Raw genomic sequence first — 16,884 nt, 5'->3', positions numbered from 1 at the left:
ACAAATCAGCAACCGCAAATTGACCACTTGTTGTTTTCTGAGGTTCCTGGGGCTTCATTTTAGTGGCGGTTTAGTTACTATTATGGAGAATATTATGTGCTGTAATGTGAGCGCATCAAATAATAATAATAATAATACATTTAATTTAGAGGCGCCTTTCAAGACACCCAAGGTCACCTTACAGAGCATATAGTCATCAAATAATGTTCCGTCACTGTCTATGGACAAAAAGGTTATGTAACCTAATCCATCTCCTTCCGTTTGTTTATTTCCCGCGCCTCTCCGGTTGTATCGCGTCCAGCCTCCACGCTGGACGGGGTGAACCTGAAGGGGTACTTCGCCTACGCGCTGAGCGACATGCGGGACCCGGGCTTCGGACTGTACGGCCAGGTCCACGACGAGGTTATCGTCAAGGCGTCGCTCTCCAACTACCGCAACATCATCGAGCACAACGGCTTCCCCGTGGCGGGGTTGCCCGCCCAGCAGTGCCCCCGGGACCCGTTGCCCTGCCTGGACTGCCAGCTGCTGACCCGGAGGCCTCTGCTGGGGTTTCTCACGCTGCTGGGCTCCGGGTTCCTCATCACGCTGGGACTCATTATTTATTACGCGGCGAAGAGACGCACCGAGTGTTACTGACGGCGCTGGGCTGTAGTTAAACGCTTTGGTTTTGTTTTAAAGGGGACATATTATCCCACCAGGTGTGAGTATGATTAGCCTTACAAGCAATTTCGAAAATCTGCCCCATATGACATCACTAGTGGGCGTGTCCACCTAGATCTGTGCTGGATAGATCAGTCTACCAGCCTACCCAGTGGACTGAGGTAAACAATGCTCATCTATCCAGTGCAGATCTAGCTGGACACGCCCACTACTGATGTCATATGGGGCAGATTTTCGAAACGGCTTGTAAGGCTAATCACACTCACACCTGGTGGTATAATATGTCCCCTTTAAGGTCTGGGTTTGGCTGTTGTGTGAGGATGTGTGTCTGATCGCTACTGTGGGTGTGTGTGGGTGACTGGCTGCTGGAGTTAACTTTGGTTTTAGACGATTAAATTTCAATGAAAAGACTTGCAATTCATAACAGCATTTATATCGGAGTTCATTAGCTTGGATACGGTGTAAACTATGTCATAGGGAGGAGGTTAGGTTAAATATGCCACCAGGTGTGAGCGACGCGTGATTAGCCATTACAAGCTTTTTACCTTTACCTGTGGTTCAGTTAAGCCTAGTTCAGACCAAATATTCACCATCAAGTGCGCGTGTCCACCTAGATGTAAGACGGGCCGTAGCAAATGTTGCTTATCTCTCCATCATACATCTAGGTGGACACGCCCACTTGTGATGTCACTAAAACACAGGGAAAAGGTCTGTAATGTCTAATCACACTCACCTGGTGGCCTAATATCACGTTTAACGTATGGCTAACCTACTGGTTTAACGGCACTCAGAAAACAGGAGAAGGTCAAGATTACACTTTTCTTTTACACGTTCTATTGTGTAGCAAAGTCACCTTATAAAGGAAACCATTGATCCTCCAATATGTATTGAAGAATCTGACAAGTTGATGTTGTTTTGGTAGCCCATATGTATTTAACCCTTACAATTTCCCCTATCTATAGCTTACTGTAATGGAACACAGACTACTTATATATGTACATTAATAATTTTGACTATTTGACATTGTGTATAGAATGCGTTTTTCTATTCTTTGTGTTTGAGTGCACCTCTGCAAAATAGTATTGCCTTCTACAAAACTCTGCCAACCATGCACTTATTAAATGTAAACTCAATAATTTGCCTTGAGGAAATTAATATATCTCATAATGCACCATAATGGTACTGTACAATCACTTCTACCACTAATGGGATTTCCATAAAAAAATATGAACCAATTATAAAATTAGAGGGAACTCATCATGGCCCTATCATTAAATGTCATGCCTGCATAATAAATCAAAATAATGTACAAATAACGTAACATTTATTTCAGTGAAATATTATCAGCCACGATACCAAGACCGCGACTTATCCACCCTCCAAGTGCTGCACAGAGACGTGATCCCTCCTCTTCATCATCATCATCCACCTCCTCAGTTTGTCAAAGGCTCCCCCTTCGAGTTCTCCCTGGTCCTCCCCCCCTTCGAGATCTCCCTGGTCCTCGAAGGGGACCTCTCCCTGGTCCTCGAAGGGGACCTCTCCCCTCTCTCCCCCCTCCTCTCCTCTCTACTCCTTCCTCCCCCTCTCTCCTCTCCTCTCTCTCCCCCCCCCCCCCTCCCCCCCCCCTCCCCCCAAGTCCCTGTAGAACATGAGTCCCCCGTCCCTCTAGAACATGAGCCCGTCCAGGCCGTCCTCCATGAACTTCTTGTAGATGGCCATGAACTTGGCGGTGAAGGCCTCCAGGTGGTAGATGGCCTTGTTGCCCAGCTGCAGCCGGTGCTCGTAGTAGGCCGCGATGTGGGTCACCTCCGTCTTCAGCTGCCCGTCGCAGTTGCTCAGCAGCTCGGCCACCAGACCCTGCAACGCACCCGGACCGGAGGTTAGTGCCCGCTTAGAGGTGGGGGACACGGGGGAGAGTCCACAGGGACCATGGCCTGACGCCAGTGGCCGTTGAGGTCAGTGGGGTAGAGGACCGCTAAAGTCAAGAGGTGTGAACAGAACACCTGTGAACTGTTCTCCTGCAGTATTTGCCTAGAAAAAAAGTGTGTGTGTGTGTGTATAAACTTAAAACCATGCCAAGGTAAGATACTTGCATAACATAACCTGATTGGTGCTTTAACTAGATTACAGTAATCAGAAGCAGTTTTAACCAATAACATTACAATGCCCTAAATAGATGAATGATTTCAAATTCCGTCTGCATGTGAACGCGCTCAGTGGGGATAACGGCAGCAGGAGGGGGTTCACCGTACCTTCATAATGATCTCAGGAGGGATGCAGTGAGTCAGGAGCTCATAGAGTCTGGCTCGTACTTCCATTAACCTGAAGAACAGAAAAGGAAACGGTAAAAAAACATTGGCTTGGTCACGACTGTCAATGGAAGAAAAATAAACAGAAACTGGTTCATTCATAATTGTATTCAATTCAGGTTAATCTAATAGTTAGTGAGGTCCCCCCTTCACTTTAGGCGTCTTTGAGTGTTATTAATTATTATTATTCTTCATGTTTAACCTGTTTTCCTTTTATTCCTAGTCTGTTTTACATAGTTTTGAATGATGACTATATGCTCTGTAAGGTGACCTTGGGTGTCTTGAAAGGCGCCTCTAAATTAAATTTATTATTATTATTATAAAAAAGAAATGGGAACAAAGTCTTCCAGCTAGGATGATTCCCTCGTGGTTGTCTCTCTGCTTACCTGGCAGGGCTCTGCTGGCTGACGATGGCGTTGGCCGTCTCTCTCAGATACACCTCCCAGTCCGTCTCTGGCACCGCCTGGTCCACCGAGAAGGGATACCTGGAGGACAGGTAGAGAGCAGACCAATCAGGAAGAGACTATACCGATCAGGAAGAGACTATACCGATCAGGAAGAGACTATACCGATCAGGAAGAGACCAGACCGATCAGGAAGAGACCAGACCGATCAGGAAGAGACCAGACCGATCAGGAAGAGACCATACCGATCAGGAAGAGACCAGACCGATCAGGAAGAGACCAGACCGATCAGGAAGAGACCAGACCGATCAGGAAGAGACCAGACCGATCAGGAAGAGACCAGACCGATCAGGAAGAGACCAGACCGATCAGGAAGAGACCAGACCGATCAGGAAGAGACCAGACCGATCAGGAAGAGACCAGACCGATCAGGAAGAGACCAGACCGATCAGGAAGAGACCAGACCGATCAGGAAGAGACCAGACCGATCAGGAAGAGACCAGACCGATCAGGAAGAGACCAGACCGATCAGGAAGAGACCAGACCGATCAGGAAGTGAACAGACCAATCAGGAAGTGAACAGACCAATCAGGAAGTGAACAGACCAATCAGCCATTGACCCCGTCTTCAAAGTAAGACATCCTCATGCATTTTACAACACGTTAAAAGTAACTACACTTCGGTCAAAGGGAGCTCCATTCTGTGTCGGGGCTTTAATCAGTATGAACTCCACAGTAACGCGCCCGAACACCTTCTGAATGAAACTCATCCGATCGGGTCTTCAGTTGGAAAATAAGGAATATCAATGAGCAGCCTGTTTCATGGCGTCAGGCTGGCAGTGCAGCCACGGCCTCAATTAACTAGAGACGATAGACAGGTGAACAGGTACGTTTGAATTGGTTTTTAGAAGTTGGTCTTAGCCGGGGGAGACATGGCGGCTTTTGGTCCTCAGAATATATATATGAATGAGAGAGAGAGCGAGAGACTTACTGTTGCACTCTGCAGGCCTCGCACATCAGCAGCGCCTTGCGGAGGTTGCGTCCCGAGCGCTCGCTGATCTGCCGGGCGAGCTCCGAGGGCAGGGACAGGCCCTCCTTCTTACACACGGTCGACAGGACGCTGCACACCTGCACCAGCACACAATGTGATGGGGCACAACCACAGGGGAGAGAACAAAACGTATAGGGAGGACGGAGGGTGAATTGTGATCACAGGTGACTGTCAGTGGATAACATTAATTAATGCTAGGTGAACATTGCTATTGGACTAAATGTCCTTAGATTATCCTTATATCATAATAAAGTGTTCTCTTTTATCCATTGTTATTAAGAGCTTCTCTAGAGGTACGTCATAAAATAATGTAACATTTATTATAATTTTGTCAATATTGCTAATATCAATAAAAAAATTAGTAATTTCGAACATGGGAGTCCAGCAGTTACAGTGCATGTAAAGGAAGCCTCTTTAACATGCACTGTAACGGGCTCACTAAAAGCCTTAAAGGGGCTTCACAGTGAACATCAGTCGGGTCTGCAGCCTGGAGGCGTTACCTCCTCGGTGCTGGGCAGCGGCACTCGCACGCCCAGGCACCGGCTCCTGATTGGCCCGATCACCTTGGAGGTGGAGTTACAGCACAGGATGAGGCGGCAGGTGCCCATGTACTTCTCCATGGTGCGACGCAATGCATGCTGGGCGTCCTTGGTGAGGCGGTCCACCTCGGTCAGCAGCACCACTGAGAGGAGGAACCAGAGACCTGGGGTTAAGATCATACTACTACCACTACTGATATATCTAATGCACAGACCGGTCAGACATAATTAACTGCGCCACAATTATTAAACTTCAGAATAAAACGAAACTTTTAATCAGTAAATAACTCATTGTCTTTGTTTTTGTACATTGTAGGCCCTGTTTCGGTGAGCCCTGGCCTCTCAAGGCTTGAGACGTTAGCTTCTGACCTTTGAACTCCCTCTGTGTGCTGGACTGGATCTGCTGGGACTGGGCCACCGTCTTGATCAGCTCCTGGATCACCACGCGGTCCTGGTTACCGGCATCACTGAGGCAGCACAGAACAGGGCTCGTACATCACAGGATTTAGTGTTTGCGATACTCATGCCCATATTGGGGACATATTGAGGACTCAGATCCTTAATCAACCTAAATACACTGTAACCTTGGCTAACGTAACCATTATAAATTAAGACTAACATTCAGTGCTTCCATAATGGAGGTGGTCATTGCGGTACAAGCCCTACAAGTCAACAACACCGACTCATGTAGGAAGCTCAAAGCAATGCTGTGTGTCTTATAGAAGATAACATGTGTGTACCTCGGGTTGACCTCCAAGTGGTAGTTACTGGCTATCGTGTTGATTTCTATTTTCTTCTTCGAGGGCGCCTGTAGACGAGAAATGCAAAGGCAGATGAGTCAAAGAAAGACACTATCTTCGATCCAAAGTGATCATAAACAGAGTACAGCATCAGTACCATATCTGACATATCTGGTACATAACATAACACCGTAATAAACTGTTAGTTGGTCGCTTCTCTTACAACGATGGTCTGGTGCTCGATACGCAGCTTCTCCACCCCGGCTCCGTACAGCTCCTTCAGGAGACACATGATGCGGGTCTTCTTTCCTGCGCCCGACGGTCCGTACACCAGGAGATGGGGGAAATCTCCACATTGCACCTGAACAAACATGGGCAAACTGAATCAAACGACCTATATACACAACTCATATCTAGCGAAGTCTTATGCCGAAAGTTACATTTTATATGCGTTTAAAGACACGTGCTGAATCGATCCATCAGGTCAATGTGGGCAGTGTTTAGCCTAGCAAACTAGCCTGTTTCCCGCAGTTTGTTGGACTCACCAGGTTCTTCAGCTGCACTGCTTGTTCTTTATGGTAGTCGAGTTTCCCCAGGGAGGCCGGGCGGTATTTGTCCACCCAAAGACTCATTTCTGTTTTAAACGTGAAGTAAGATTTGTTTACTTCTGAGTAGTCCTCTGTTGTTGTTCTGTCATAAACTCCCGCGAAGTTTTTCTAGCGCGGGTTGCTGTTTCCGGCTTCTGGTAGAGCTACAGGAGGCTGAGATGGTCAAAAAGACTACGGCCGCGGTATTTTTAAAATGGATTTTCAGTTGAAGGGATGTCAAGTAACGTGGAAAATTGATTAAACTGTCAAACGTCTGTAAACTGTGTAATTGCTGGTATTATATCTAATAGCAAATTATTTCCACTTGATTTCAAATTAAGTGGGCATCAGCCATACTCACATAGCCCTCTCCTCTCCCCTCCTCCTCTACTCTCCTCTTTCTCCTTCTCTCCTTTCTCCCCTTCTCTCCTCCCCCCTCCTCTCTTCTCTCATCTCCTCTCCTCTCTCCCCTTCTCTCCTCTCCTCTCCCCTCTCTACTCCTCTCTCCCCCCTCCTCTCCTCTCTACTCCTTTCTCCCCCTCTCTCCCCTTCTCTCCTCTCTCCTCTCCCCTCCTCTCCTCTCTCCTCCCAGATTGATGCATTCCAGCTCAGCCTGACAGACACACGCTTCAAGGTAGAAGCTCCACATCCCATAATTGGCTTTTTCTCTGTTGCCAACTGTGATTTCATTCAGGCTCCAGGGCTGGTTGATGATGTGGAAGAATTCCGTTTATTTAATTTATTCATTTTGACACGGTAATGCCGGACATAAAATCGGTCTCAAACGGTTTATCATAATTTCCAACGCTGATAGCCAAGGTTTAAAGTAGGAAAATAATCCATTAATAACCCACGTAAGGCTTCAGGTATTGTGAATGATATTTACAGTTAGAAATCTGCAGATCATTGTGGCTACATGACGGAGATACAGTACAGTGAAGAACATGGAATAACTATGGAAATAGACAAAATGTGGCATATTACAAATATATAGGACTTCTTTATAGTATTTGTACTATGTCTTCATATACATATAGTTCATTAAACTGCAATAACGAATGTTTGCTAGTAAATATTAAATGATCTTGTAAAACATACTCGTAAAATCAAATCCAAAACAGTGTTAACTTGTTTCTGTTATAAATCTTTGCAAAGCAAAGTCTCATTCCCCTGGGCCTGAGTTGGTTTTCAAAGTGAGGATCTGTTATTCATAGTGCTACACACTGGATAGATGCCATGATTAGTAAGACTAGGAAAACTAATAACCAGTGACACACATCCTGATATACCCATTCATCCATGGATCCTGATTGACGCAAGATTTCTAAACACCAACCAAGCTTAAAGTGTTATTGTGATCTTCATGTGGCTTCTCCTCACTTTGCCTGTAATTCCTCCTTTCTTGTGTTCTCCTTGGTAATGCTCACTTGCTCCTTCAACGTTTAACGTGGTTGCCTATAGTTTAGCATCGGAGGAATGCCAGATATACAGAGAGCAGCGTGTTGCGGCAGGCAAGCGGGACTTGTGTTGAAATATACTGTAGCCCTAACCCTTGCCCTTGTGGTGAATTAATATGGCTTGCTCATTGCGGTGGCTACGTCTAAGCTTAAAGACTAGAGAGGAATCTATGAGTTGGCAGGTAGTGTCAAGATACAACACAGGATCGCACATATTATTGTACTTATTCACAGCCGTGATTCAGAATTTATCAAGCCGTATATGGGCGCAGATTTACTAAAGAGGTACGGCTATTTATACAAACTATCATATGAGGATGTATGTAAACGTCTGTAGATTTGATGAACATCGGTTACATAAATGATTAAAAAGTATCTGTACTGTAAGTATTGTAGGAACAAAGCAGTGGAAATGTAAAAGCAGAAATGTACGAATGAGTTATGGCCCAAAGAAGTCTTGGACCTGACCTAAGCTGCAGTCCCCTTTGAGGTCCTCAGAGGCCAACAGGTCCAAACATGCAGAGCCCGTCTGAAGGCTCAGGCTGCTGAGAGAGGAGCAGCCCTGACCAGAGCAGGGACGTCACTAGGATTTAGATGCTGGGGGGGCTTAGCCCCTAGCAGTGCCCGAAATGCATGTGAAAAATGTTCATCACATCTTTAAAGTGGTTCTTTAATTCATATTACAGTAGAGAGTACAGCAGAGCCTCTATCAGGGCCTGTTTTCTCTTACTCTGCCTGACGCCGACCCTTCAGAAAATGTAACGTTAAATGACCCCTCACCCCTAGCCCCTCCCGCCAGCTCTCTCGGAAACTATTTTAATCCAAAAGACAACTTATAATTGTATTAGTATTTATTTCAACTAATACTCTGGCTTATTAGTTTAAGTGTAGGCATGTTACGATTTCCTTGACAAAAAACTAAATATATATATTTTTTGTAAAAAAAATTATATATAATCTTTTTTGTAGGGGGGGCTTTTGAACATCTTTGGGGGGCTTAGCCCCCCCCAAAATAGGCCTAACGACGTCCCTGGACCAGAGGTGTTGAAACACACTCAGAGACAGGGGCCGGCCTGAACACTGGAAGCTTCGGGATGGGTTCGGGAGGCAAGCCCCGCACAGTACGTTTCTGAGAACCTCTCTGTTGTTCGGGGCAGAGGTGGGAAAGGGTGGGGGAGGGAGAGAGAGGGAGGGAGGGAGGGAGGGAGAGAGACAGAGATCTAGAGCATTACCTCATGTGCCGTTGAGGAATGCGCACGTCGAGGCAAACGTCTCTCGCCGTGAGGCAGACTGGTGTGGGGCACCTATGAACCAGTGGAAGAGAGGAGGAACCAGTGGAAGAGAGGAGGAACCGGTGGAGGAGAGGAGGAACGAGTGGAAGGAGAGGAGGAACGAGGAGGTAGAGGAGGAACCAGTGGAAGAGAGGAGGAACGAGGAGGTAGAGGAGGAACCAGTGGAGGAGAGGAGGAACGAGTGGAAGGAGAGGAGGAACGAGGAGGTAGAGGAGGAACCAGTGGAGGAGAGGAGGAACCAGTGGAGGAGAGGAGGAACGAGGAGGTAGAGGAGGAACCAGTGGAGGAGAGGAGGAACGAGTGGAAGGAGAGGAGGAACGAGGAGGTAGAGGAGGAACCAGTGGAGGAGAGGAGGAACCAGTGGAAGAGAGGAGGAACGAGGAGGTAGAGGAGGAACCAGTGGAGGAGAGGAGGAACAAGTGGAGGAGAGGAGGAACGAGTGGAAGGAGAGGAGGAACGAGGAGGTAGAGGAGGAACCAGTGGAGGAGAGGAGGAACGAGTAGAAGGAGAGGAGGAACGAGGAGGTAGAGGAGGAACCAGTGGAGGAGAGGAGGAACGAGTGGAAGGAGAGGAGGAACGAGGAGGTAGAGGAGGAACCAGTGGAGGAGAGGAGGAACAAGTGGAGGAGAGGAGGAACGAGTGGAAGGAGAGGAGGAACGAGGAGGTAGAGGAGGAACCAGTGGAGGAGAGGAGGAACGAGGAGGTAGAGGAGGAACCAGTGGAGGAGAGGAGGAACGAGTGGAAGGAGAGGAGGAACCAGTGGAGGAGAGGAGGAACGAGTGGAGGAGAGGAGAGGAGGAACTCAGTCTCAAGGTCTTTGTCTAACTGTCCCGTTTACGTCTCTGGGGGGTTCAGGCACTCTGCAATGATCCTCTTCATTTTGTTTTCCGGGGGTATTTTATTGTTTTTCGTATGCCTTCCTTGCCTATCGTCATCGCCTCAAACACACACAATCAGGGACAGATCGACACGCACACACACACACATACAGACCGACACTCCAACACACACACACACACACACACACACACACACACACACACACACACACACACACACACACACACACACACACACACACACAGACCGACACACTCCAACACACACACACACACACACACACACACACACACACACACACACACACACACACACGCACACAGCACACAGCACCTGTCTGCTGCTCTGCCTCTGGGTGTGTTGAGGTAATGTAGGCGGGTAAAACATTCCTGTGACCTTGTTTTTATCCCTCCTCCTCCTCCTCTCAGCTTCAAGTGTAGAGTTGGATTGATTTGAAAGGCTTCCTTTCTTGTTCTTCTGCTGCTGTCCTTGTCACACAACGAGCCCAGACGCAGCTGCACCACCAGCACCACCAGCACCACCACCTCCACCAGCACCACCACCACCACCACCACCACCAGCCAGCACTCTGTGAATGTAAGGGACTGTCATCTCCTCTACCTCCACACACAGCTCATGCGTCAGGAACCTCCGGTACGTCTGATGCTTGCCTCGCACTAATGACTCGTGAATTCATGAAGTCTTTGGTCCCTGAATGGATTGTTTGCCAAACGGTAGAGCCTAGGTCAAGGTTTTGTCAGTAGTTCCTGGTTGATGGTTCTCATTGGTAAACATTTTTGTTGTTTGTTTATTGTTAGGGTTGCTTGTAACGCAAAGGTCGAAGTGATTGTTCATCTTTGTGCAATGTTAAATATAGATGAATGTACTTCAAACACAATGGAACAAAAAACGATGTCACTAAAGGAAATACTAGCTGAGAACCTATCACCTTTGTCTATGAGCAACATCCACTTCTCCAGAAAAGCGATAGACAATGAAGGTGTTTTGGTTCCCTGGACGAACCGGGCCATGTCTAGACAATTCAACATTGCTGTGATTCAGTCATATTTATTTTGTCTGACAAAACATTTCCCAGATGTTTCTTTAATCAAAACATTTTTGGGAGTTTTGTCTCATTGTTTTATTTACCATGGATTGCAAAGCTCCACGTGATATGTCAGAAGCTGTTGAACTATAATGTTATTATTGGCAATACAATTATGTTGCCGAGGTTTGCTTTGTCCGGGTGGGACCTTTTGTATCGCTAAAGCCCAGGTTCAAATAAAGATACTTGTTCCCTTCTAGCATTTGAGAAAAGCAAAAAAGCAAACCCTATTCATGGAAATGGGGATCTGAAATTGAATAATAAAAGCTTAAGAGTTGAGTTTAAAATAATTAAGGCCCAATCCCATTTCTACCCCTTACCCTTTCCCCTTACCCCTCCCCCTTGTTTTGAAGGGGGTAAGGGTAAGGGGTAAGGGGTAGAAATGGGAATGGGCCTTAGTCTCCAGTTCTGGGCAGTACAGCATGTTGAGAGAGGATGATGAAGGCTGCGTCATCAGGCCTGGTTCGCCTGCTGCAGTAACGATCTCCTCATTATCATCCTGACACACCCAGACCGGACCGCCAGCGGGGGTGATGGTCAGCCATGCCTTCTTTAAACGTGTGACCCTGGGTCATCTGAATGTCTACGTGAACAATCCATTCATACCTTCCTCTCTTTCCTTCCTCGTTTCGATCTAGAGACTTCTGTTGGAGCAAGACGCGAGGACCAAACGACGACTTCGGTACTCCCCAAGGCGGCACTTAAAAAAAATACCCCAAATGTAAGCGTCTAATTATTTCCCCTGACGCCCGAAGCCCAAAATAAGAACGACACGTCGACGACCGCCGTCCGTGATGGACGAGGGTCCGGTCCGGGTTCTCCCGTCCCAGCCGTCCCCTGGGGGGCTCCCACCCCCTGGTCCCCTCCACGGTTTCCCGCCCCCTCCGACCCCCCTGGAGATCCAGGCCTCCAGAGCCCACGCCAGGGCCCGAACCCTGGCGTGGGACGTCCCGGCGGGACCTGCCGCTGAACCCCCTCAATGGGCTCATTGTGGGGGCCCTCTTGGGGCTCTGTCGTGGTCCAGGAACGGCTGCGCTGGGGCGGGGCCGGCGGACCGCTCCCCTCACTCCTGGGGGAGGAGCGGGGGGGTATGCGGCTCCGATGGGGCCGTGAAGCCCGCTCCAGAGCACGGAGACATGCTGAGCCCGAAGTGCGGCCCCGGGGCCCGCCCCGCCTCAGGACCGGAGCCGGAGGATCGGGGGCCCGTCCGGACCTCCAACGCATCCCCGCTCCGAGGCCCAGGGGCCCAGCCGCAGGGGCCCCCAACCGCTACGACGACGCTGCCGCCGCCGGGGTCCAGGAGCGAATCACGCGCGGGCTCCGCCGGCGGGGATCACCTGAGGGTGGTCAAGCACAAGCCCAGCTTCATCGTGTTCCGGGACTTTGACGCCGACGGCGCCCGGCGCCCGGGCCGCGTCGTCCGACGGGCGGAGTCGGACGCCGGAGGCTCGGCGTCGGCGTCCGCGTCATCGTCGGCCACCACCGAAGAAGAGGATTGTCGTGACGACCAGGAAAAGGCGGAGGAGGCGGATTTGATACCTGAGCTGTCGCAGTACGAGGGATTCCCGGTCAGCCGTTGCCGTAGGAACCTGGCCACGAGCAGGAAGTGCTTGAGAAGGAGACGGGACGTCCCGGTGATCAGCTCGGTCGATCCGGTGGCGGCGGTGTCCGCGGACAGTGAGGAGGAGGAGGAAGAGGAGGGAGCTAAGAACAACAATGAACTGGTGAGGAGGAAAATGCACTGTTTATACCTATTAGAGGTTTATCGCTGAAACAAGATTGACAGACATTGTAAATATGTGCAGATTATTTAGCGACTTTACATTAGAAACTGCCCAAAAGCTAAAGTTTGTAAGGTAAAGTCGCTAAATCTGCAAATATTAACATTGTTGGCTGTGATAGGTCCGATTTAAGTGTGACATCACAAATTTGGGTCTCCTCGCCGGTTCAGCTTTTAGTGAAGTAAAGAGAAGCCCTCTGTAAGCTTATGAATGCAAAAAGGAAGGCTCTGGTATGAGGTTCTGCACATAAAGCTACTCTGTATGGGCTAAATACTCCCCATACACCCATTCATACAACCCACTCGTTTCATGCAGCAGGGAGTCAGTAAATGAACACTGCAGGTTTCTGCTACGCTTCACTGTAGTGCAATGGTGGCCGTTCTGCCACTAGAGGGCAATATTGTCCAATTATATATTTTTTATGACTATTACTTTAAAACAATGTGTCTATTTATGAATTATATTAATTTGTATCCAATGAATGTTAAATTGTACAAACTACGCTTGTTAGCTAAGGCGCAGCCAATGCTATTTGTATTAGATATGTCTAGCATAAAAAATCCCAATTTAATACACGACACGAGAAGTTAAATAAAACAAAAAAATGGTGGCATACAAGATGGAAGAAGATAACAGCATTAGACAGAAAAAGGGCCTCAAGCAGAAAATTCTGCCAAAATGTTTTCCCCCCAACTGGCCCCGCGTGCTGGCCTCGCATCTCCAGCTCCCAGCATGCATTGTGCCAGCGGGTGTCCGTCTGTGCGAGCGCGCTCCTGAGCCGGTCCAACACCTGTCGGAGAGGCCCCTGGCTCCTGGCTCGCGGGGTTGTTTTCCTCCTGCACCCCGCGCTCTCTGCCCGGAATAAAAGGATTAGTCCTCTTTCTGTAGGGCTGGTTCTCAGCAGTCTGAGCGAGGAGCTTTCAGAGTCACTTATTGACCGGCCGGAGCTCATTTGAATACCTGTTCGCTCTTGAGAGGCCCCACGTTTTGGTTCTGCATTCCTGGCCCCGGCGGAGTCTGGTTTTAACGAAGAGGGTAGCGCCTTAATAATAGTCATACTTAGGATACAAAGTTCATAATCAAAATATTAACTTTAGAATAGGCTACACAGAGAAAGCATTGTTTTTAATGATGCCATGGGTTGACTTTTTGCTAAATATGTTGAAGGGATAGAAGTAGGATTAAGTGACAAACGAAGACCAGAGGGATAGTTGAGAGTTTACGTCTGTTGGATTTATCTCTCCTTATCTCTTTTTTCTCATCTGTCCACAACCTTCGTCTCGCTAATCCATCATCAGCCGTCTGATCCCAGTATGGCGGCTAACTGAATCCCAGCGCTGGGATTCTCAGTGATTCCCATAGAGATCAGCGTCTAATGAAACACTCTGGAATCTAATACACAAAATGGTACATTAAGCTCTCCCTAGTCTCCGAGTACTTCCAGGACTGAGAGAGATGCTTTAACTTTTAATAAACTTTTAGAGCGCATTTAACTCCAGTGTCTGTGTGTACGCGCGCGTGTGTGTATGTGAGCGTGCGCGTGTGTGTATGTGAGCGTGCGCGTGTGCGTATAGGTGTGTGCGCGCGTGTGTGCGTCTGCATGTGCCTGTTTACGCATGTGCGTCTGTTTGTGTGGGTCGGTGTATGATATACTGTACGTACTATAAACGATACATAAACATACACATACAGCACATACAGTTTGTGTGTGTGACAAAGTATTGACATTAACAGTTGTGTGTGTGGATGCGTGTCTGTGTGTGTGTGTGTGTGTGTGTGTGTGTGTGTGTGTGTGTGTGTGTGTGTGTGTGTGTGTGTGTGTGTGTGTGTGTGTGTGTGTGTGTGTGTGTGTGTGTCTGCGTGTGTGTGTGTGTGTGTGTGTGTGTCTGCGTGTGTGTGTGTGTGTGTGTGTGTGTGTGTGTGTGTTTCCACTGCCCGGCTGGGTCCCGCTCGGTTGGTGTATAAATAACTCTGGGAGTGCATAGTGGGCCTTCTGTGTGCTACGGCGCTGGAATCTGGAGCCATGGGGCCGGCAGCAGCACACAGGAAGTGGCTCTGCTGCCGGGCGCCCAGTGCCACCATGTTCGCTTTGAAATGGTCAACAAGATTTTAAGGTTTGGCAATGAGAGTAGACAAAAGAGTGAGTTGTGTGTTTTATGGGTGTCTGAGTGTGTGTGTGTGTCTGTGTTGAGTGTGTGTGTTTTATGGATGTCTGTGTATGTGTGTGTTTTTGGTGTGTGTGTGTGTGACTGGATGCGTGTCTGTGTGAGCGTGGTTGCGTGTATGTTTGTGTGTTTGTGACTGTTTGTGTGTGTGTGAGTGTGTGTGTGTGTGTGTGATTGCATGAGTGTGCGCGTTCTTGATTGTGTGTGCGTGTGTTTATGCATGTGTGATTGCACGCGTGCGCGTGTGTGTGCATGTGCGTGTGTGTGTGTGTGTGTGTGTGTGTGTGTGGGAGAGGGGGTGGTGTGTGGACTTCCCTCTGCTCAAAGAGGCCCTATGTGCTGCTGCTCTCTCCGCCCCGCGGGATTGTGGGACGTGGGGGAACGGGAAACAAAGAAGTTGGTTCATTTCCTGGAAGAGCAGGAACAGGTCTGCCCCCGAACCCGCCGCAGGGTGGGGCCAATGGGGGGGGCCAGGGGGGCCAGCGGGGGCCAGGGGGGGCCGGTGAAATCAATCAGCGTTATTGGTTTTATATCAGTGGTGGTTAAGGGTTCGATGGTGATAACAAGATGAAGGTGACCCAATTATATATTTTAATAAGAAAGCAATTACTCATAAGTCAGCACAATTGGTCTCGGTAAGTTACAATCTAAATACCTTTGACCACTAATAGATTCCTCTGAATCTGCAAAGACTGAACCCGGTTAATACGCCTCTGGAAACTGAACTTCCTGTTTATATCTTTCTGCTACCTTTTCTCTTTACAAACGAGCCTCTCTCTCTCTCTCTCTCTCTCTCTCTCTCTCTCTCTCTCTCTCTCTCTCTCTCTTCTCTCTCTCTCTCTCTCTCTCTCTCTCTCTCTCTCTCTCTCTCTCTCTCTCTCTCTCTCTCTTTCTCTTTCTCTTTCTCTTTCTCTTTCTCTCAAATCGGTCCTTTGAAAGGATGTCGGGTTGGGGTTCAGTGGGGTGGGTCTCTGAGAGGGAGAGGGTGAGGTGCATTCTGGGTACTACATTCTCAGAACGACAGCAGCTAAACAAGTTCCAGGATCCAACTGCGATATTTCAGTGCCAACACAAGGCCTACCATCATTCCATTGGGTGTGTGTGTGTGTGTGTGTGTGTGTGTGTGTGTGTGTGTGTGTGTGTGTGTGTGTGTGTGTGTGTGTGTGTGTGTGTGTGTGTGTGTGTGTGTGTGTGTGTGTGTGTGTGCGATATTAGGTCCTTCAGGGTCGGCCAGCTCCCAGGGCCTCTCCATTTCAACCCCCCTCAGTACTAGAACTCAAAGTGTTGTCTCGACCAATCAGGTCGGCCCCGGCGACGCCCCCGCGGTTCATCTGAGGAGGAAGCTGGCCCAGCTGAACCAGGAAGTGCAGGAAGTCTGCATCACTAGCTCCGCCCACGAAGACGTCCTCATCGCTGACCCCGGGACCCCGGCCCCCTCGGTAAGTCCACCGCTGATTGCCTCAGTTTGTCAGTTTGGGGTGTTGCCTCTCGCCATCGCCGGGGCAACCCAGGTGGGGAGAGGGCGGAGTCACGGTGACGTCATCAATGTTCCAACCAATAGAGTGTTGAATTAAGAATACGTTAACAGTGGTTCCCAAACTTTTTTTCAGGGGACCCCCTTTTGGACTTGAGACTGTTTTCGCGACCCCCCGCCCCGCGCGACAGCACCCCCCCCCCCCCCAACTCAGTGCATTAATGTTACTATGCATAATAATAATGTTCAAAATCATTATTATTATTATTGTTATTATTATCATTATTATTATGCAGTAGTAATCATCACCATTATTATTATTGTTATTTTTAATAATGTTATTATTACTATGTAATATAAATCTTCAGAGACAGCCATGTAAATATGCAAATATAGCCTTTTGGCTTAAGTTTTATTATAAAACAATAAAAAAATTATTCATGACAGTCAATGATAAACAGTACCCCCACAACCCATCCCA

The 16,884-nt window shown here is 48.4% G+C and overlaps 2 protein-coding genes across 2 annotated transcripts in view; one reads left to right on the top strand and one right to left on the bottom strand.

Annotated features, from left to right (window-relative positions):
* Nucleotides 1–949: 949 nt before the first annotated feature.
* rfc3 (replication factor C (activator 1) 3) lies at nt 950–6,463 on the bottom strand. The gene is made up of 9 exons (XM_060057538.1): nt 6,248–6,463; nt 5,926–6,063; nt 5,703–5,770; nt 5,332–5,429; nt 4,924–5,105; nt 4,364–4,500; nt 3,356–3,454; nt 2,913–2,982; nt 950–2,517 (listed from the first exon to the last, which is right to left on the bottom strand). The coding sequence occupies exons 1-9, from the start codon at nt 6,332–6,334 to the stop codon at nt 2,326–2,328; spliced, it is 1,071 nt and encodes a 356-aa protein (XP_059913521.1). The 5' UTR covers nt 6,335–6,463; the 3' UTR covers nt 950–2,325.
* Nucleotides 6,464–11,413: 4,950 nt separating this feature from the next.
* LOC132461428 (insulinoma-associated protein 1-like) overlaps nt 11,414–16,884 on the top strand; it is an 11,796-nt gene continuing 6,325 nt past the window's right edge. The window contains exons 1-2 of the mRNA XM_060056514.1: nt 11,414–12,707; nt 16,231–16,368. Coding sequence (XP_059912497.1) covers nt 11,778–12,707; nt 16,231–16,368 — 1,068 coding nt within the window. The 5' untranslated portion in view covers nt 11,414–11,777. The remainder of the gene's footprint in view (nt 12,708–16,230; nt 16,369–16,884) is intronic.

This window comes from Gadus macrocephalus, chromosome 7 (assembly GCF_031168955.1).
Source record: "Gadus macrocephalus chromosome 7, ASM3116895v1".
Lineage (NCBI taxonomy): Eukaryota > Metazoa > Chordata > Actinopteri > Gadiformes > Gadidae > Gadus > Gadus macrocephalus.
This window is presented reverse-complemented; position numbering and strand designations above follow the sequence as displayed.